At 53.1% G+C, this 21,844-nt stretch overlaps 1 protein-coding gene across 1 annotated transcript in view; it reads right to left on the reverse strand.

Moving 5' to 3' along the window:
• ST8SIA2 (ST8 alpha-N-acetyl-neuraminide alpha-2,8-sialyltransferase 2) overlaps positions 1 to 20,979 on the reverse strand; it is a 36,683-nt gene extending 15,704 nt beyond the window's left edge. The window contains exons 1-3 of the mRNA XM_049783926.1: positions 20,908 to 20,979; positions 14,810 to 14,964; positions 808 to 870 (exon numbers count right to left, since the gene is read on the reverse strand). Coding sequence (XP_049639883.1) covers positions 808 to 870; positions 14,810 to 14,964; positions 20,908 to 20,979 — 290 coding nt within the window. The remainder of the gene's footprint in view (positions 1 to 807; positions 871 to 14,809; positions 14,965 to 20,907) is intronic.
• Positions 20,980 to 21,844: the final 865 nt, after the last annotated feature.

The raw sequence follows: 21,844 nt of genomic DNA on the forward strand, positions 1-21,844 counted from the left end.
AGAGAAGAGGTGCTGGAAGATTTCTCGAACTATCCAAGACACATCCCTAACTTTCACAAACAGCTCATTGGAATCACTTCTGCACTGTATGCACCAGAGACCAGCCACTCGACATAAGCTTAATATTTGGGGGAGGGGGGGTTGGGCCACATCCGGTGACACTCAGGGGTTACTCCTGGCTTTGCACTCAGAAATCACTCCTGGTTTGGGGACCATATGGGGCGCCAGGAAATCGAACCTCTGTCCGTCCTAGGTTACCATGTGCAAGGCAAATGCCCTACCACCTGCGCCACCGCCAACCTTAAGTTCTCGAGGTTGACCTTGCTGAGTTGACAGCCTGGGTCTCTTTGTGGGGCCTAGCAAAGCTCCCCAAATGATCCATTTTTCAGTCCAGCCTCTCGGACCGGCCAACTTCAGCAGTGACATTAGGCAATCAAATGTCCCTGCTCCTTCAGGGCTTTGTAGTGACATAAAAACATGAGTTAAATTCATGGCCATTGGCCCAAGCTCTTGCAAAGTGGGGTGATCTTTTTCCAGAACTGGTCTCTTGTTCCTCACACTTGCCATCTCTGCTCCCTCCAGACTTGGGGCGTTGATTTTGTGGGTCCTACTCTACTGACAGGTCTGCACCCTCTGTCTTCCTCCCCTCGATGCCTCCAAAGTGATTAGGGCAGTGAAAAGCCCAAGTGAAAGGCAAGAGATCTATCTGCTAAGTAAGAAGGGTGCCCACCATACGGCAAGGAGGAGGAGCAGATTAATAGCAGCCTCACGGCAAAAACAAATGAACATAGAATTGAATTTACAAACCTATTAGCTTTGCTACTGAAGCTGTTCACAGCTGATCTGATTGTCCCCCTGCCTCCAGAATTCCTGCAAGACAAAAACAGTGCATTATTTATAAACCTAGCGCATCCTTGCAACTGTCTCTTTCCAGGAGACAGAGAATACCTTACTCAGCCCACTTCTGCTTCCAGATGGGGGCCAGCCCCAGGGACCTCCTGGACTCCCCACTCATTTCTCACGGGGGCAGCTTGTTCACTGCACCCAAGTTTCCACTTGAGCTTTCCAATCGAACCCCAAGATCAATTCCTTTGGGGTTATTTGCCTCTGCTGAATGCCACAGGGGAGGTAGCATGACCTAGACCTCAGCACATCTCGGCCTCTGTTGGACTCCGAAGAACACAGCATTTTCCCAACTGTGATAGAATTCACGCCAGCAGGAGACTGTCTTTGTTTTCTCTGTTGGGACCTTTGTTGTTGTTGTTGTTTTTGTTTTTGTTTTTGGGCCACACCCGGCAGTGCTGAGGGGTTACTCCTGACGATCTGCTCAGAAATAGCTCCTGGCAGGCTCGGGGGACCATATGGGACTCCGGGGATTCAAACCTACCACCTTAGGTCCTGGGTTGGCTGCTTGCAAGGCACACACCGCTGTGCTATCTCTCTGGCCCCTCTCTGTTGGGACTTAACACAATTTTTTTCTATAACTACTAAGCACTTTTCCAGCGTGACTCGACACTTTTCCAGCACGACTCAGCACTTTTTCCATATGACTCAGCAAGGCTCTAGCAGCTGCTTCACATGATACGGTGCCTCTTCCGCCATGACTAATCACGTTCCAACATGACCCAGCACAAAACAGCATGAAATTGCATGTGCTCTGCCATGATTCAGCACCTGTTGCAGCATGACTCAGCATGAAGTAGCCCTTTTTCTCTATCATGACTCAGCCTGTGCTCCCACATGACTCAACAGCCACTCCAGGTCTCTCCCATTCAGTCACTTCTAGACAATTATTGCTTGCCACATTCTCTTCACAGTTGAGCTACCAGCACTTCAACTGGCCGTAGCAAGACTTACTCAGTTGTCTTAAACTGACTGTGATCATCCTTTCAGGCCCTTTCTTTCCCCCTAGTTGTGTTGATGGATAGACAACATGGTTCCCATGTTGTCACACCCTTTGCGTCACTTGGGTCAACTTGGGCAGGAAGAGAGATGAATCCACCTTGCCCACTTAGCTTTTTTTTTTTTTTTGGGGGGGGGGTCATACCTAGTGGTGCTCAGGGATCACTCCTGGCTCTGAGCTCAGAAATCACTCCTGGCAGGCTTGGAGGACCATATGGGAAGTTGGAAATTGAACCTGTGTCCATCCCAGGTTGGCCGCATGCAAGGCAAACACCCCACCTCTGTGCTATTACTTTGGCCCCAAGTATTCTGTTTTTGGTTTTCGGGTCACATCAAGCAGTGCTCACTGACTCCTGGTGGGTTTGGAGGACCATATAGGATGCTGGGAATTGAACCAAGGTTGGCTGCCTATAAGGCAAGAGCTCTTTCCACTGTCCTATTGCTTCTGACTCCTAACAATCATCTCAATTAGAAAGTTAGTAAATGGGGCTAGAGCAATAGCATAGTGGTAGGGCGTTTGCCTTGCACGTGGCTGACCCGGGACCAACCTGGCTTTGATTCCCAGCATCCCATATGGTCCCCTGAGCCTGCCAGGAGCAATTTCTGAGCACTGAGTCAGGAGTGATTCCTGAGCACAGCCAGGTGTGGTCCAAAAACAAAACAAAAAACAAACAGTAACAACAACAAAAAAGAAAGTTAGTAAATGGTTGACGTAGCTGGTAAATTCTCTGGGGGTGAGTTGGGGGCTCTTGGTTATATGTTACCTAATTCTAGACAGAAAAAATAATTTCCAGTGGATTTGGGGCCGGAGAGATAGCATGGAGGTAAGGCGTTTGCCTTTCATGCAGGAGGTCATCGGTTCGAATCCCGGCGCCCCATATGGTCCCCTGTGCCTGCCAGGAGCAATTTCTGAGCCTGGAGCCAGGAATAACCCCTGAGCACTGCCAGGTGTGACCCAAAAACAAAAAAAAAAAAAATTAAAAAAAAATTTCCAGTGGATTTAACCAACTCCCCTGCACTTCTTCAGTCTCCAATTTCCTCTTTTTCTTTTTTTTTGGGTTTTGGGCCATATCAGGTGATGCTCAGGGGTTACTCCTGGCTACGTGCTCAGAAATTGGGGCCAGAGAGATAGCACAGTGGTAGGATGTTTGCCTTGCAGAGAGCCAATTCAGGATGGACAGTGGTTCGAATCCCAGCATCCCATATGGTCCCCAGAGCCTGCCAGGAACCATTTCTGAGTGCAGGGCCAGGAGTAACCCCTGAGAATTGCTGGGTTTGACCCCCCTCCAAAAAAAAAAGAAGAAAAAAAAGAAGTTGCTCCTGGCTTGGAGAACCATATGGGACTCCGGGGTTTGAACAGAAGTCCATCCTGGATGGGCTGCATGCACTGCACTATTGCTCTGGCCCCTCCAATTTCCTCTTGCCAGTTTACCCACACTAATACCTACTTCATTTGGAAAGTTGACTCAACTTTTAAAAACATGCTTTTAACCTAAGCCGTGCTAGCTGTGAAAGTATGGGTTAGTATCATTTTTCTGTAGTCATCTGGGAAAAGAAAGATACCAAAATTAGGAAGCTTTTAAGAAGCTGTTGAGAACGTACGGGAAATGTTGGAAGAATATCAACTCTCTGAAGAGGTGGACTGCATTATTGTGGAAAAAAAAAAATTCAGGAGGGAAGAAAAAAAATCACAAGAGATTGAAAATATAGACAGATTTGGTTTCCTACAAATTTAAAATTCTGATTACCCCCCCCTCTAGAGAAGCCTGTGTTCTCTCTTAAACAAATATCTCTCTCTATCACTATCTCCCTCTCTTTCCCAGTTTTTTTTGCAATAAAAATAAACTATTTTGCATCATAAAAAATGGCTTTTTTTTTTTTTTTTTAAATATGAGGGTCACGGGGCCGGGCGGTGGCGCTGGAGGTAAGGTGCCTGCCTTACCTGCGCTAGCCTAGGAGACAGACCGCGGTTCGATCCCCCGGCGTCCCATATGGTCCCCCAAGCCAGGAGCGACTTCTGAGCGCATAGCCAGGAGTAACCCCTGAGCGTCACCGGGTGTGGCCCAAAAACCAAAAAAAAAAAAAAAAATATGAGGGTCACAAGATAGAACAGCTGGAAAGTGCTTGCCTGGCCCAGGGTTCAAACCCTACCACTGCACAGGGTGCTCTGTGTCGGGAGTGATCTCTGAGCACTGCTAGGGGTGGCCCAAACCCAACTTGGCTTATTCCAGAGTCAAACCTCAGTGAGCCACCAGAGATCTGGGGGACTTAGCACTGGGTGCTTCTGGGAATTCAGCTAGATCAGGGGTTCAGGAAACACCACTGCCCAATCTTTTGGGGGTACCAGATCCTGCTGGTATGTTCTTCCAGCTCTTGGTAGAGCATCTATTCCTATTGAGTCCCCTTCCTGGGGACCGAGAGTGGTCCTGTGGCTATTCCTCTGAGATCTGGGGGTTTGGGGAGGACACAACAGATTCTTTTTCTGAATTCAGCATTGCAGGGACTGGAGGGCATTGGCCTTGCCTATGGCCAACCTGGATTCACTCTCCAGCATCCCTTATGGTCCTTCGAGCACTGCCAGGAGTGATCCCTGAGTGCAGAGTCAGAAGGAAGCCCGGAGCATTTTGCTGGGGTAACTAACCCAAAACCTAACCACGCACAACCCACCCTCACGCTGCACCTCTGAGGTAATTCCCAGAATGGGGGTAGCTCCAGATGTGAGCCACAGGGTTCAGAGAGAACCCCACATTCTTGACAAGGCCAATCTTCTCTCCTGTCCAGGCGCCCGGATGTATGCTGGGCCTCAGATCAGAGCTGCAAGATTGGGGACCCAATCTTGTTACATGTATGTAACACCAGCTCTGGAATTCCTCAGTGTGGGAACGATGGAGACAGGGGTTCTGGGCCACACAGACAGGATGTGCTGGCCAATTGGTCCCGGTTTGTCACTCTGGATTGTGGCTCTTTTGTTGTTGTGGTTTTGGTTTTGGGGCCACTCCAGGCAGTGCTCAGGAGTTACTCCTGACTCTGTGCTCAGGAATCACTCCTAATTGTGCTTAGAGAACCCCGTGGGATGCTGGGGATCGAACCTGGGCTGGCTGCGTGCAAGGACAGCACCCTCCTTGCTGTGCTATTTTCTGGCCCCATTACAGCTCTTTTTTTTTTTTTTTTTTGGTTTTTGGGCCATACCCGGTGGTGCTCAGGGGTCACTCCTGGCTGTCTGCTCAGAAATAGCTCCTGGCAGGCACGGGGGACCATATGGGACACCATATGGGATTCGAACCAACCACCTTTGGTCCTGGATCGGCTGCTTGCAAGGCAAACGCCGCTGTGCTATCTCTCCAGGCCCCTTTTACAGCTCTTCTTGTTTTGCTTTTTCTGGTGTCATGCTCTCCTGAGGGTCCTAGGTGGCTGATGCACTAGGAGCATCTCAGAGAAGGGGGAGATGCTAGTGTGGGGACCCTCCGACTTCAAAAGGGCAGGATGCCCCCTGCTGGAAGGTGGCCAGAGCCTGCTGCGTGCATCTGGAATTTGGAGCCAGTAAAGAGACCCCCATGGCGATCTCCTCAGCTCTGGGCAAAGGCGGTTGAGCCTATATGGCACAGAGCCAGTCCCGAAGGCTGGAAACTGGCAAGGAAGGCCCTTCAGACCTGGCTGTGGGCTTTAGTCCTCGAACTGGGCCAGCTGGCATGCTCAAGACACTGTTCCTGGGACTGCCTGAACCAAGACTCTGGGCTGAGACTTCCTCAGAGGCCCTGTCTGCAGGCTCGGTGGATCACTGTGACACATCAGTACCTCAGGTGCCACCCAGTCCCCCACTCATTTATGCCACCTGTGGTGGAGACTCGGAGACACACATGACAAAGGCCTTGGGCTTGGCTGTTACCTGCTCAAAAGCAAGGAAAGCACTGGGGACCCCAATGGTTTGAACTGGACTTTCCCAGTGTTGGGAAGGGGGACCCTGTCACTTGGGGCTGGTCACCTCACAACACGGGGGCTGGGCAGTATATCTTTCCACCCTCATAGGCAAACAGGGAATAGCTCCCAGTGTGCATGCTCAAGGGCACCCCAAAAGTAGGAGCAAAGAGAATCCCCACAAGGTTGTCCAGTTGGCAGCATCTTGGTTGACCCACTTCCCGTTGCTCATTCAGAGGATGCACTGAGGGACAAGGCCACATCCATGGAACCTGAATCCCTACATGGTGTGTGTGTGTGTGTGTGTGTGTGTGTGTGTGTGTGTGGTCATGTGCTGCATCTGTGCAAATGATTTATAAATGGTCTTTCACAGGACTGAATGGAAAGCAATGGGTGGTGGGGTGGAATGCTTCCCCAATTCACTGCCCATGTATGAGTGGCATCCATGTTAGGTTGTGTGTGTGTGTGTGTTTATGTGTGTGTGAAGACTGACTCTTTTGGTTTGCTTGTTTTTGAGTCACACCCCAGCCATGCTCAGGACTCACTCCTGGCTCTGCCCCCTTGGGTCACTCCTGGTAGACTTAAGGACCCTACAGGATGCTAGGGATTGAATTTAGGTTGTCCTATACAAAGCAAGTGCCCTCCCTGAAGTGCTATTGCTATGGCTCTGGTCCAAAAAGACTACCCAGAATTTTTTTTGGACTACACCCAGTGATGCTCAGGGGTTACCCCTGGCTATGCACTCAGAAATCGCTCCTGGCTTGGGGGACCATATGGGATGCGTGGGGATCAAACAGTGGTCTTCCTAGGTTAGCTGCATGCAAGGCAAGCACTCTACCACTTGTGCCACCACTCTGGTCCAAGAAATTAATTTTTTTCTTTTTTGGAGCCTCAAGGGTTACTCCTGGCTCTACGCTCAGAGGTCATTCCTGGCGGTGCTCAGGGGACTCTATGGGATGCTGGTGATTGAACCCAAGTCAGCCGCATGCAACGCAAATACCTTCTCTGCTGAGCTATCACTCCAGTCTCTAGAAAATTTGAGGTCCCTGGGGTCTCTCCTGGCAATATTTAGCAACATCCATGGGGCTGGAAGACAAGATGCTTTGGGGGGCCATGGGGATCAAACTTAGTGCCTCCTGCATATCAATTTTGGTTTGGGGGCCACACCTGGTGATGCCCAGGGGTTAGCTACTTCTGGCTTTGTGCTCAGGACTTCCTCCTGGCAATGCTCGGGATCCTCTGGGAGGCTGGGCACTGTGTGTGTGGTGTGTGATGTGTGATGTGTGGTGTGCAAGGAGAGCAAGAGCTCTCCCTGCTGTGTTGTTGCTCTGGCCCTGAGCCAGGCTCTTTTGAAGGCCAGTGGGCAGCCTGAGCATTCGGTCAGCTGTGCTTTTCTGGCTGAAAAAGGCGCTGGGCACTGGGTCTGGCTGGCAGTATGGAGCAGAGGTGCCTCCCAACAGCTGTGCAGTGAAGAGCCAGGCTCTGCTCTGGCCATAGTCTGGCCTTGCTTCACCCCTGCAGGGTCAGGCTGCCCCAGAGCTCTGAACCCCCAGAGTGGTGCCACATGGTAGCAGAGCTTAGCCTTAGGCTGGCACCATGATGCCCACCGGAATGGATCAGGAGTGGCCTTGGGCAGCTCCCTCTCCTGCCTGCTCCCTTCTGCCCGTGGCCCATCTCTGTCACACTGAATCTGCTTCTATGGCAGCTGGGCTCAGTGGACTCCTTGGCTCTGGGCTCTGCCAACCTTTGGCTGCCAACCTGCTCCCTCGAGGCACCAGAAGGAGCGGCTCTCCTGGGTTTTCCCTGAGCTCAGCTGGAGAAAACCTCAGGGCACAGGGATGACCGGTCTTGTCTGTGCAGGAGATTCAAGCAAGGGAAGCTCCCGGGCTGGCATCACCCCCAGACCCTGTTACTGCTCCTGAGTTCCCCTTAGGGGTGGCTAGGGAGACACACACACACACATACTTACATCACACATATCATAATCACACACATATAGCATGCATATATGAATGCATACACTCATTCATGCACACACATCTCAGTGCAGGAGCTAGCAGGGATGTGTGGGAGCCAAGAGACAGGCAGGCAGGCAGGTAACTAACTGGTGGGCCCGGAGCTACTGAGGGGTTCCAGGCCACCCTAGCAGGGGCTCCCCAAGATAGTCTCACAGGATGGTGAGGAGCGGTATCCTCAGTTCAGGGTTTATATGTGGGTCCTCCCTGGGGGAACGGGGGCTTCTGGTGGGAATCTTCTGGGTGTGGGACCAGAGCAGTCAATAATCCACTTTACTGACTCCAAACCTTGATGTTGTTAAAAAACAAAACAAGGGGCTGGCGTGGTGGCGCTAGAGGTAAGGTGTCTGCCTTGCCAGCGCTAGCCTAGGACGGACCACGGTTCGATCCCCCAGCGTCCCATATGGTTTCCCAAGCCAGGAGCGACTTCTGAGCGCATAGCCAGGAGTAACCCCTGAGCATCACCGGGTGTGGCCCAAACACCAAAAAAACCCAAAACAAAACAAAACAAAACAAAAACAAAAACAGAAGGGCTGGAGCAATAGCACAGTGGTAGGGCTTTGCCTTGCATGCGACTGACCCTGGACAAACCTGAGTTTGATACCTGACATCCCATGTGGTCCCCCGAGCATGGCCAAGAGTGATTTCTGAGCGTAGAGCCAAGAGTAACCCCAGAGCTCCATTGGGTATGGCCCCAAAACAAAATAAACAAAACAAACAAACAACTCCCCCTGTAATGAATCTGTAGTAAAAGGAATAGTCATACCATCCCCATAAACAGCCGCTCTTGCCCCCCAATAAAATGTAACAGGGGTCAGGGTGATAGCACAATGGTGGTGCATTTGCCTTGTACAGGCCAACCTGGGTTCAATCCCCGACAGCCCATATGGTCCCCTGAGCACCGCCAGGGGTGATTCCTGAGCAGAGCCATGAGTGACTCCTGAGCATTGGCAGATGTGGCCCTAAAACAAAACAGAAACAAACAAACAAACAAACAAACAAAAAAAAAGTAATGAGAGGGGCTGGGCCATAGCATAGCAGTAGGGCATTGGCCTTGCATGCTGCCAACCTGTAACGGACCCATATTTGATCCCCGGCATCTCATATGGTCCCCTGAGTCTGCCAGGAGCAATTTCTGAGCACAGAGCCTGAAGTAACCCCTGAGCGCTGCCAGTGTGGCTGAAAGACAAAATAAAACAAAAAAGGAAGTAATGGGGTGTAAGGGATAAATAGCAAATATAATTAAAGTCCTGCTCAAAACCTGCTCAGAGCCAACTTTGCCTGAACCCTCGATCCTGGCTAGAGCCCTCCAGGTCTCCCCTAGAATGGCATGGAGAGAGCTGGCAGGCAGCTGAACAAGCACCCCCAAATCACTCAGTATGCCCCAGACACAGGGAGCTTTTAGTGCAGGTGCCAGCTGGGAACGGTCCCACCCTGGCAGGCTTAGAGGGGCCCGAGGGTGTCTGCTGCTTGTCAGCTGCTCCGGAAATTTCTCAGAGAGCTCCAGTGGGGGGGCAGGTGAACCTCAAGATCCCCTCTCATATCCTCCTGCACGTGCTGAAGCTCACTGGGCCACCCCGGAAAGTGTTTCTAGTCGAATCTCAGGGCTCAAGGAGGGCCCTGGGGCTGGGCTGTGCTGGAAGCCAATGTCCCTCCCCACGGGGTCCCCTCAGTGCACCCTCAGATATCTTCATTAGGTCTAATCCTGTGTTTCTCTCTCACCACCCCAGAGCTGCCACATCACAGCTCCAGCCTGGAGCTTCTCAAAGCTCTGCCTCTCAGCCGACACAGGCTGGAGAGGTCCCTTTTTCAGCCTCACCCCAGCTCTGTTGTATGGGGATCCCAGATAAGAAGAAGCATGGTGCCTCTAGAAGGAATCTCAGATCCGATGACCCCCCCCCCCCCAAGAACCTGCTACTTGTTTATCATTTGGATGCCAGTGGGGACCAGTGTAACCCTTCCCCCAAGGCCATTTTATCCAAACTTTCTTTTGAGATGTTAATCCCACCTGGATGATCAGGCCCACCCACACCTGGGATGGGGAGAGTTGTTTTAAATAAAGAATAAAAAAGTCTGGCCAGGGGCAGGCGAGAGTAGAAGCACCAGAGAGCTTGTTAGAAGAGATGGGAGAGGGATCACAGGCAGAGCTTGGCAAAAATGAGAACATGGCAGAGAGACTCATGGCAGACAGGGCCATGGAATGAAAGCAAGCTGACTCGATGAAACTTTAACTGACTGCTTGTGAATTATTTCTCCACCATTACCTTGCTTCATCAGACCAGTCTGCCTGAGGGGTTAGAAACACAGTGTCTGGGGCAGTCTCACCCAACAGTGGACTTTATATTTTATAGTTTTATTCTACAGGCTAGCAGGAAGATCCCTCCACACCATCTTAACTCCCCCCAGCCCAGCAGATGACTGGGAACTTGGGAATCAGCATTTGGGGCTCCCTGAGCCAAAATTACCCTAAATTCCCCTCAATCTTTGAACTCCAAGGAGCTTTTGTTTCTTGTGCCACATCTAGATATAAATACTTAGGGATCGCTCCTTCGGGGTTCAGGGAACCATAAGGGACGCTGGAGATCAAACCCAGGTCAGCCGTGTGCAAGGCAAGCGCCTTTCCCACTGTGCTATATCCTTGAGACCCTTCTCCAAGGAACTTTATCTTTGGAAAAGTGGGATGCATTTCCTTTCAGGGGTGTCATCTCTGCCTATGCTCTGGGTGTTCCTCCCTGTTCCCTTGAACCTGGGGTCCCCACTGCTCCCCAACTCTGCCATCTGCTGGTCAGTCATCGGCTCTCACAGGGCTCCTTCCCTGGTGTATGGAGGGTCCCTCGGACACCTCCATGGTTGTGGTAAGGTTTCAGAGTGGATGTAGCTATGTGCTTAGGGCACGGTTGGGCACACAACACCCCTGCACCCCCATACACACACAACAGTTCTGTCTCAGGGGCCTTCCAGGTCAAGAGACCTCCCCATCATCACCATGTTCCAAAGACTTCTACAATCAGTCCTGTTTCCAGGTACTTCCTTCTGCTAAGGAAGATCACACTTCCGTTCCCCAGCCAGTAAAGGGGCTTCTGGGCATGGTGGGGGTCAGGGGGACACAGGAATTCCCACTGGGGAGACTTCAGTACCATCTGACTCCAAGACCTGCCCCCCTGGCCATGGCAGCTGAGGGGTCTGGTCAGGCCACTTGCTGCTTCCGTGTGTGTGTGTGTGTGTGTGTGTGTGTGTGTGTGTGTGTGTGTGTGTGTGTATGGCAACTCACAGGATCTGGGGACGACTGAAAAGAAGTCCAGTTGTGATCCCAGACTGAGTACCCCAGACTAAGTACTGCTACCCCAGACTTGTCCCGGGGCCTCCAGACAAGCCCTGGGGATGGATATTGGGGGGTGCTGTCCACATGGACTCCAGGATACCCCAGTTGAAGCCTCTGAGCCTGCTGTCCTGTTTATAGCTCGGGACCTTGATTTTGTCCCAGGCTGGCTGGTATGCATCAGAGTTGAAAGCAATTTATAAATAGATACTGGGAGCGACAGAGTGATATCACAGCAGGGAGGGAATTGGCCTTGCACGCAGCTGAACCAGGTTCAATCCTCGGCATCCCACAGAGATCTCTGAGCCTGCTAGGAGTGATCCCTGAATGCAGAGCCAGGAGTGCTGAGTGCTGCCAGGTGTGGCCCCAAAATCAAAAAAGACAAAAAGAGAGAGAGGGGAGCTGAAAATGGACATGGCATTTTGCCCACCTTCCACTTGCAGGCCCTTCTTTTTTTGTTTTCATTTATTTATTTATTTATTTTTGCTTTTTTTTTGGGGGGGGTACACCCTTTGATGCTCAAGGAGTACTCCTGGCTATGTGCTCAGAAATCACTCCTGGCTTGGGGAACCATATGGGATGCCGGAGGATCAAGCCTCGGTCTGTCCTAGACTAGCGTGGGCAAGGCAGATGCCTTACTCCTTGCACATCCTTCGGCTTGTCTATCTTGCTTTTGTCACTAGGGTTGGCAGGCCCAGTTGGGAGGAGGGTGGCAGGTAAAAGACAACATGGGGGTCTGTTTGTTTTGAGGATTCATACCCTGCAGTACTCAGGGCTGACTCTGTACTCCAGGATCACCCCTGGAGAGCTTGGGAACCAGATGGGATGCCCAGGGATAGAACCCAGGTTGGCAATATGCAAGATATATACCTTGCCACACTACTGTGGCTCTGATCCCCCAAAATAAAGGGATGTGATCTTCCACCCTTCCATCCATGGGGTGCTGAGTTCCCACAGGGTCCCACAGGCTCTGCAGAAAGGCTGATGGCATGGCCAGAGAATGTCAGGGAGGAACTGCCATGTGTGCAAGGGGGCAGGTCAGTGAGATATAGGAAGGCTCATACCTGTTCCCCTCAGTGTTAGGTGACCCGCCACAGAGCAGGGCAGGGCAAGTTGGTGAGCTAAGGCAGCAGAAGGCTCGGGCATTTCCTGACCTACATTGGCAATACTCTCTGATCTGTAAAGCCTCAACAACTTGTTTCTTTTTTGTTTGTTTGTTTGTTTTTGTTTCTTGGGCCACACCCGGAGACGCTCAGGGGTTACTCCTGGCTCTGCACTCAAAAATTGCTCCCGGCTTGAAGGACTATATGGGACATGGGGGTATCGAACCACGGTCCATCCTAGGTCAGCTGCGTGCAAGGCAAAAGCCCTACTGCTGTGCCACCACTTCGGCCCTACCCTTGTTTCTTAATTAATATTTTCTTTAGGGCTTGGAGAGATAGCACAGCGGTGTTTGCCTTGCAAGCAGCTGATCTAGGACCAAAGATCGTTGGTTGGAATCCCAGTGTCCCATATGGTACCCCGTGCCTGCCAGGAGCTATTCCTGCACAGATAGCCAGGAGTAACCCCTGAGCGCTGCCGGGTGTGGCCCAAAAACCAAAATATATATATATATATTTTTAAATTTTGGGGGTTCACACCAGTGATGGTCAGGGCTCACCCCTGACTCCGTGCTCAGGGCTCACTCCTGGCTCCGTACTCAGGACTCACTCCTGATGGGGCTAGAAGGGGCCCTTATGTGATACCGGGATCGAATCTGGTCTGGCGCATATGCAAGGCCAGCTCCTACTCAGCTGTTTAGTCTCTGATGCTTCCGAGGTTTCTAAGGGGGAATCCCATGACCCCTTCTGTCCAGAGATTCCATGACATCAGCCTGGCCTAGACATGCCTTAGGGCACATTTATTGAGACCCTGCTCTATGCTGGGCTGGGGCAGCAGACAAGATGATGTAACCATAACCACCCACCCCCTGGTGTGCCCAGAATCCACGTTTCTCCTAGACAGGACTTAGCAGGGGGACGACCCTCTTATGGGGCACCCCAGCTGGAAGTGGCACTCCGTGGTCCTGTGCTGGGAGGATGTCCCCTCCCCTAGCTCTGGTTGGTACCTAAGAGCTGGGTGGGAACCAGTCAGCAAGAGTGGGTACACTTGAACTCTGGGATCTGCAGACAGAATGGGCACTAACTGGGCACTAACTGGGCACTAACCACCCACCTGTGCCCACCCTTTCCTGCTAGGAGCCTGAGATGGGCGAGGGGCACAGATCAAGCCAGGGGTCAGCCTGAACCCGAGAGAAGGGCATTTTTCCCAGGGGGAGTGGGTGGGTGGGTCCCAGGATTCAAACAGCCACGCAAGCACCCTCATTCTTGGATATGCCCCAAGTGGGACCTGATGACAGTGGGTGGAGCTGGGGCAAGCAAAAGGGGGCGTAGGTGACTTTAGGGAAAAGTTCAGGATTCATCTCACCTGCCTGGTACTGGAGGCAGGTGGCGAGGTGCGCCCAGGTACTGACTGAGCCAACCAGATGTAGGAGAGCGCCTAAAGTCTGGGCTCACTTGCAAGATCAGCCAGCCGTGGGGAGGGGGTACACGGTGGAGGGAAGCCCCCAGCACCCACCCACCGAGCCTGCCTTGCACACCTCAGGACTGTGCTTCATTTGCACAGTTTCCAGAGGCGACTGGCTCTGAGAGCCGCGCGTGGTTCTAGCTCTTCGTGGGAGCCAGGAGCGGCTTGAGAAAGTTTTGGGAGATCGAGAGGAAACCGGGAGGGGAGGAGTGGGGGGCAACGGAGTGGAAAGGGGGTGTCGGCCTGAGATATGCCAAGCTGGGGAGCACCAAGGCAAGGATGTGGGGGTTTGGTCCCCATCGTCCCCACGGGGGACTGGCCTTTCCAGTGGAAGGCACCTTAAAGCGCAAAGGAGGAGACACGCGCCTGGGACAAAGGAGGCGCGCACACGGCCCCACTGGGGGGACGGGGGAAGGGGCCTGTCGCGCGTGGGGGGGCTTGGGTCACCTTATGTCCTTGGAGGCAGGTCCTGGGGGGTCCCTCGTTGCCTGACTACCGTCCTTCGTGGGTCTGGGGGGCCCAGGAGGATGGAGAGGGTGTGTCCCACCGGAGCGCCCCCTTTTTTTGGAGACGCCCCCATTTGGAGAGTTCTGCGCTCAGGGGAGAGGCCCCCCCAGGAGCAGCGGCTGGTGATCTATACTTTGCCCCAACGGTTCTCATCTGGGGGTCTCCCCAGAACCCCCTTAGCTTGGCTAGGGGTCTGGGTAGATGGGTGGATCTCCGTGCGCCCCCCGCGCTGCGCTTCAGGCTGTGCGCCCCAGTTGGGGCCGGCGACACGCCCCCTCCCCGCGGAGCCCCCCGAGTCCCCTTACTCCAGCCAAGGGTACGGGGGTGCAGGTTTCGAGATCGGGGTCCGGAGGATGCTTGGGGCTGGGGGGGTCCCCTCGATCAGGCCCCCCCAACCCCGCGCGCCCCTGGACAGAGCGGCCGCGCCGGAGACAAAGAAACTCCGGCCCACGCCTTCCTTTCCCTTCCCTTCCCTTCCCCGGCCGCGCCGCGGACACTCCCCGGGCACGGGCTTGGGGGACCCCCCCATGCACCCCCCATCTCCACCTCCAGCTCGCGCACAAAGCGGGGCGTGTTGTGTATTCACCCCATCTCCTCCTGGATCTCCGAGATGTCGGCGAAAAGCAGCAGAAGCGCGAGCAGGGACAGAGCCGCCAGCATCCAGCTTCGAAGCTGCACCGGCAGCATTTTGGGGTGCGGGGTGCAGAGCCGGGCCGGGGGTGGGGGCGCCTTGGTCCCTGGCTCCAGGCACAGGCTGGCAGGGGCGGCTCCTAAGAGAGCGTCTCTCTCTCTCTCTCTCTCTCTCTCTCTCTCTCTCTCTCTCTCTCTCTCTCTCTCTCTCTCTCTCTCTCTCTCTCTCTCTCTCTCTCTCTGCTCCTCCCCTTCCCCCCACCCCACCCCGCCTCCCTGGGCACCCCGATCTGCGCCCCTCCCACTCCCGGGGTCCCCCACGCGCGCCCTCCCCAGCCCCCGCCACGCGCACAGGCCACCCGGCCTTGCCAGCTCTTTGTCCAGCTCCTCTCTCTCTCTCTCCCTCTCTTGTCTTGCAAAGTTTTCCCGACACAAAGAGCCACACGTGGGGACAGTCCCCAGCACAGGGGAAAGGAAAGGGGGTGCCAGCCTTGGGGAGAGGAGATGGGGAGCATAAATTTTTTTTGGGGGGGCTGTCTTTGCAGGATTCTTTCCACATCACCAGGGGGGTCGCAGGCAGGTGGTCCCCTACACCCTGAGTGTCTGTCTGTCCTCTCTGAGGTTCTGCTTCAATCCAAGCTTTGGTTCCTGTCATGGCATGGCTGGCCATGGCAGACAGGCCACTCACTCGCTGCTCGAGGGACGGGCATGGAATTGGGTGGAGTCCTGGTTGTGTCTACCTAAATTTTTTTGGAAGAAGACAGCATTCACCAAGTACCCCCCCAAATGGCACCCAATTCAGCCATGGGCAGTTTAGCTTAACTGACATTTGGCCCAACTTTGCCTTGGGTGGGAAGGGCCCATCCTCTCATTCCGTTTAGTTCAGTTTGGCTAAGTTACCTGGTACCAGATGATCCATCAATGTATGAAGTTGCTAGAGAAATTCCTCACTTCTGAGGACCCTCCCCCCCCAAAAAAAGTGAGGCAGTTTTCTTGTGGGGGGTGTTGAGGCAGATTAAAAGTGTTTTATTGAAGGTGGGGCTACACCCAGCAGTGCCCAGGACTCACTCCTGGCTCTGTGCTCAGGCGGGCTTAGGGGAATCTTATGGGGTTCAGCTGCATGCAAGGTCAACACCTTTCCCCCACTGTGCTCATTCTCTGGTCCCTCTTTTTTTGGGGGGGGGCACACTCAGTGACACTCAGGGGTTACTCCAGTCTATGTGCTCAGAAATTGCTCCTGGCTTGGGGTACCATATGGGATGCTGGGGGATCAAACTGTGGTCCGTCCTAGGTCAGCAGCATTTAAGGCAAGCGCTCTACCGATACAGCTCTGCTCAGGCCCTCTCTGGCCCCTCTTCTGAGCTTCTTTGCATCATGGTTCAAGGACCTATTAGGGGAAAGAGAGGGAACCTCAAGAGAGAGGGCAACCTGTCCTGCCCTAACCTCACAGGCAGAAGAGCTGAACTCATCCCCGGGCTAATACCCCACTCTGAGTACTGGGCCCTGGAATCTCCCTCCCCCAGGCCATGCCACCTTCCCCTTGGCCTATTTAGGGGGCCTGGAAGTGGTCAGAACAGATGTGAGACAGTGGACAGTCCAAGCACAGAAATAGACCCCTTGGAACCAGGTCTTTGAGCCCCGTAGCCACTGATGTCTCCCTGTGCCCCTCAAGGCTCCAAAGCTTCCTCCATGGGCTCAGCCAGGCCGCACACTGCCTCAGTTTCCCCAACAGAGCCCCACATAAATTACTGGCTTGGGCAGGTTGAAGCCTTGAGTGTTTAGAGAGGTTCAAGTTCCTGGAATGGCAGGAAACGGGTAATCATGGTGCCCTGAACCGTCCATGTGAGAAGCAGGAGGAGATGGAAAGGAGGGGAGAGATGGTGCACTCTGCTCTGGGGACCCAGGCATGTCAGACACCAGCCCCCCTCGTCGCCAGGCACCCCCAGGGGCAGAGCTGGAATTCATGGACACCCTGGAAGTCTCTTGACTTACCCCTCCCCCAGCTTCCTGTAGTTTCCACCTGAGCCAGGTGTGGGGGTAACAAGGAAGGTTCTGGCTCCTTCCACCTCCTCTGCGCATTTGTGAAAACTGAGGCCCCAGATGCTCAGTAAGCAGAGGGAATTTTACAGCCTTGGCAGGGTGTGGTGCCTCTGGGAGGGAGGGGACATGGGGTCCCCAACCCTGCAGGCTGTGCTGGGGCTTTTCTGTCACCCTAGTTCTGACCCCTCAGAATTTGGGAGAACACTGTGTCTCCTTATAGCTGGTCCTTAGGGCCATGAGAGGTAGAGAAATGTCCTTCTCCTGGGTGGGCACTGAGAGGATTGTTGCCCTCTGTGATGAGTGTGACGTGGCTCCTTCCTCCTTCCTGCCTTCCCTCCTTCCTTCCTTGCTTTCCTCCCTCTTTCCTTTTTGCCCTCCCTCCCTTCTTCCTTCCCTCTTTTCTTCCCTCCCTCCCTTCCTTCCTTGCTTTCCTCCCTCTTTCCTGTTCGCCCTCCCTCCCTCCCTTCTTCCTTTCTTCCTTTTTTCCTTCTTCCCTTCCTTCCTTCCTTCCTCCCTTCCTTCCTTCCCTCCCTTCCTTCCTTCCTTCCTTCCTTCCTTTGTGTCCTTTCTTCCTTCCTTCCTCCCTCCCTCCCTCCCTCCCTCCCTTCCTTCCTTCCTTCCTTCCTTCCTTCCTTCCTTCCTTCCTTCCTTCCTTCCTTCCTTCCTTCCTTCCTTCCTTCCTTCCTTTCTTTGTATCCTTCCTTCCTTTGTGTCCTTTCTTCCTTCCTTCCTTCCTCCCTCTCTCCCTCCCTCCCTCCCTCCCTCCCTCCCTCCCTCCCTCCCTCCCTCCCTTCCTTCCTTCCTTCCTTCCTTCCTTCCTTCCTTCCTTCCTTCCTTCCTTCCTTCCTGGTAATTCTTAGGGGTTTCACCTGGCTCTGCGCTCAGAAATTGCTACTGGCTTGGAGGACCATATGTGATGCCGGGGATCGAACCCAGGTTCGTCCTGGATCAGCCACGTGCAAGGCAAATGCCCTACTGGTGTGCTACCACTTCGCCCTCTGGTTCTAACCCTTCTTTTTTTTTTTTTTTTTTTTTTTTTTTGGTTTTTGGTTTTTGGGCCACACCCGGCGGTGCTCAGGGGTTACTCCTGGCTGTTTGCTCAGAAATAGCTCCTGGCAGGCACGGGGGACCATATGGGACACCGGGATTCGAACCAACCACCTTTGGTCCTGGATCGGCTGCTTGCAAGGCAAACGCCGCTGTGCTATCTCTCTGGGCCTGGTTCTAACCCTTCTAAGTCCTCTGCTCCCTCTCAGTTCCCACCTGGCCGTACCAGGCATCCCAGCCTTCACCCCAAGTACACCTCGAGTCCTTGGGACACAGAGTAGATGCATGGACATTGCTTTTTAGGGAACATCACTGGTCCCTCTCCCAAGCCCTCTTGCACAACAGTGCAGACGATGCAGAAGGCTCCATGGAATAGGATCACATAATTCAAGTCCCACCTTTAACTCATTACTTCAGGTGATGCCGAGCAGAGAGACGGACCCCAGCATGTGTTAAGTGGAGCAGAAAGACGAACCATGGCATCTCCAGCCGCTGCAGACTCTTGGGCTGATCTTGATTTTTCTCCCCCACTTCTCTTCCTTCTACCCGCTTCCCCCACCCCCATAATGATCATAAATTACTCAGTATAATCAGGAAAAATAAAGTGATTAAAATTTGTGGTGCCTATTTTCTCAGCACTCATTTTTTTTTCCTTGCTGGAGTTTAATATTCTTTCTTAATAGCTCGATCCAGGCACACATATTTAATGGAGAAAATTGGTTTCCCAAACAATTTCTAACTTTGCTTGGCTGCGATTTCAGGGGCGGGGAAATTCAATTCCTAGATTGGACCTGCGGACTCCAGTTTCTGGTGGAACCATTTAAAAAGAAAACTTTATTTATTTATTATTTTTGATTGGTTGATTGGTTTTTGAGCCACACCCGGTGGTGCTTAGGGGTTACTTCAGGCTCTGCATTCAGAAATAGCCCCTGGCAGGCTTGGAGACCATATGAGATGCCGGGAATCAAACCAGGCCCCTCCCGGGTTGGCTGCATGCAAGGCAAATGCCCTACCCCTATGCTCTCTCTCCAGCACCCTGGTGGGACCTTTTGGCACTCCCCATCACATTTATCTCCCCTGAAACCTCTAAAAAACACCCCATACTTTGGGGTACTACTCTCTTGGTCCCTCCACATCATAGTTGAGCCCCCACCCAGCGGAGACACCATCCAGAGCACCCCAAGGGAACAAGATGCATTGGACCAGAAACTCCCAATTCCTGGGGGGGGGGGTCCGTCTCTACTTCTCCCTGACTTCCTCTTGCTCTCTTTACTGCAGTATGCTAAAATGAGGCACAAGCAGGGAGGGCAAGAGGTGCTTCCTGCCTAGAACATCAGAGCAGACCCCTCTGGGTCCCTAAGTCTCCCCTCTCCACCTCCCATCCCGTTCTGCACCCTGAAAGCTCTTTCTTTTCTTTTTCATCTTGGTTTTTGTTTTGTTGGGCTACACCCAGTTGCACTCAGGGGTTACTCCTGGCTCTGTGCTCAGAAATCTCTCCATGCAGGCTTGGAGGACTCTATGGGATGCTAGGGATCGAACCTGGGTCTGCCTTGGGTCAGCCCATGCAAAGCAAACACCCTACTGCTGTGCTATCATTCCGGCCCCTGACAGCTTTTTTTTTTTGGTTGCAAAGTCCCAGTCGCCCCAGAAGCTCCCAGGTGCTCAAGCACAGAACATCACGGCTTCTTAATAATTGGGGTGTGTGCAGGGGGCCGTCTGCGGTCCCCCAGTGTTGTGTAACCCTTGTCACAGCTCTTCTCCACGACACAGTGAGCTCTTGCTTCTAATTGAAGCTTTGAGCAAATGTTTACCGACAGGGAGAGAATTCTGACAATTGTGTGTGATTATAAAGATTTGCAGCTAGCTACCTGCTGTACGGCGGTGTTCTCGGGCTCACCACAGTGATTTGTGTGTGTCAGGGACCGAGCTCCGGGCTGTCAAAGCGGGGGTCACCCATATGCACGCACACGCACACACACACACACAAACACACACACACACACACACACACACACACACACGCACGCACGCACATGGAGTGCAGGCTTCTGGAAGTCATGGAAATAACTTTTGAAAGACAGGCCAGGATGGGCCACTCTTTTTTATGTTTGTTTAGTTTTTGTTTTTGTTTTTATTGGGCCACACCTGGTGGTGGCCATCAGGGGTTTCTCCTGGCTCTGCACTCAGAAATTGCTCCTGGCAGGCTTGGGATACCATATAGGATGCTGGGAATCAAACCTAGGTTTGTCCTGGGTTGCCTGCATGCCAGGCAAACTCCCTACGACTGTGCTATCTCTCCGGCCCAGGGTGGGTAAGTCTTGAGGTTCCAAAGTGACCCCTGGTGCAGCCATGGCCTGCAGTTCCCTGACCCTGACGGAGGCCACTTTACTGCCTGGTGAGCACTGTGTGTTTGAAGCCAGAGAGACACTTTGGGATTTTCCCCGTTGCTGCTCCTGATTCCAGCAGCAGCGACGAGGTCCATGTCCTCTCTGGGTTTCCTTCTTCAGGAGAACAAGCTGGTCTTATTTTAGGGTGTCCCCGAGGTCATGGGACCCCCTAGTCTGAGTTTTCAGGGGCCCCCTCTGTAACTCCACCCTGGATTTAGGTGTAGCTACCTGAGACCCACCCATTTCTGGGAGGGGTCTTGGGAACCAGATTTTATGTGTGACCTTACCTGCAAGACCCCGCCCATTCCTGGGAGGGGTCTTGGAAAAGGTAGATAAGCCTTTGAGCCAGAGGATTAAGGGCTTCTGCCCTGCTGGGCTCTCTGGCTTTTGGGTCGTTGCCTCTTTTGGTCTTTGACCAGCATGGAGGTCAAAGGGAGATGGCTGAAAGGAGTTAAGACGCAGGGCTAGCTAAGAATGGCTGAATGCTTGAAAGGTTATGAGATAGGCCACACACATGTGGTGGATAGGGCATGAATAAAGTTGGTGCTTCCTGATGCCTGCCTGTGAGTGAGTTCTATACCCGTCGATTTCCTGAACCCCGGACCCGCCGGTTCATGGGGGATGAAGCCACATGGCTGGGGCCTACCTCCATCTATCGCCATCCATCACAATCTTTAATTATTTAATACAACAGGTATGCATTGTACATGTGTGTCTTGAATATGCACCATGGACATATATGATGGATATACGCCATGAATATGCACCATTGGTATGCATCATGGATGTATGCTGTATATATGCACCATGGACATACATTGTGGGCGTGTGCTGTGAATATGCACCAAGGCTACGCACTATGGATGTGAGCCATGAATATGCACCATGGGTAGGCACTGTGGATATGTCCACCATGTGAGTATGCACCATGGGTATGTATCATGGATAAGAGCCGTGAATATGCTCCATGGATATGCACCGTGAGTGTGAGCCACGAATATGCTCATGAGTATGCTGCATGTAGTGTTGTGACATGTACCATGATATCCACTGTGGCTGTGTGCTGTGTACCTGGCATGTGAGAGAGCAAACAGGATCCCAGTCACTTCCTGCCTGTCCCCTCTCCCCTGCCATACCCACCCCAGGTGTCGGTCAATCCTGGCCTGGCCCAGATGGGAAGAGCTGGGCGCACTCCCCGGCAGCATCTAAGATCCGAGGACACCGTGGCATGGCAGGAACTTGCCCTTTCTGCATGCTCTTCCCTCTGCATTTCCAAATCCCTCCAGCCTCTCCTGTGGCTTTAAATCTCAGTCCTTTGGCTCATTTCTGAGGCGACAGTTGTGCCCATGGCTTCGGCCCTTAGCCCACCTTGGCCTTCCGCTGCCAGCCCCAGAGGACCCTGCCCACCACCCTGCTCACGGGGCCCTGCCAGAGGTGGGGCCACAAAGCAAGGGAAGAAAAGGGACTCTGCTTCCACTCCCAGGGCCATTGGGGCAGTGTCAGACGAGACAGTCGAT

The sequence above is a fragment of the Suncus etruscus genome, chromosome 11 (genome assembly GCF_024139225.1).
Source record: "Suncus etruscus isolate mSunEtr1 chromosome 11, mSunEtr1.pri.cur, whole genome shotgun sequence".
NCBI lineage: Eukaryota > Metazoa > Chordata > Mammalia > Eulipotyphla > Soricidae > Suncus > Suncus etruscus.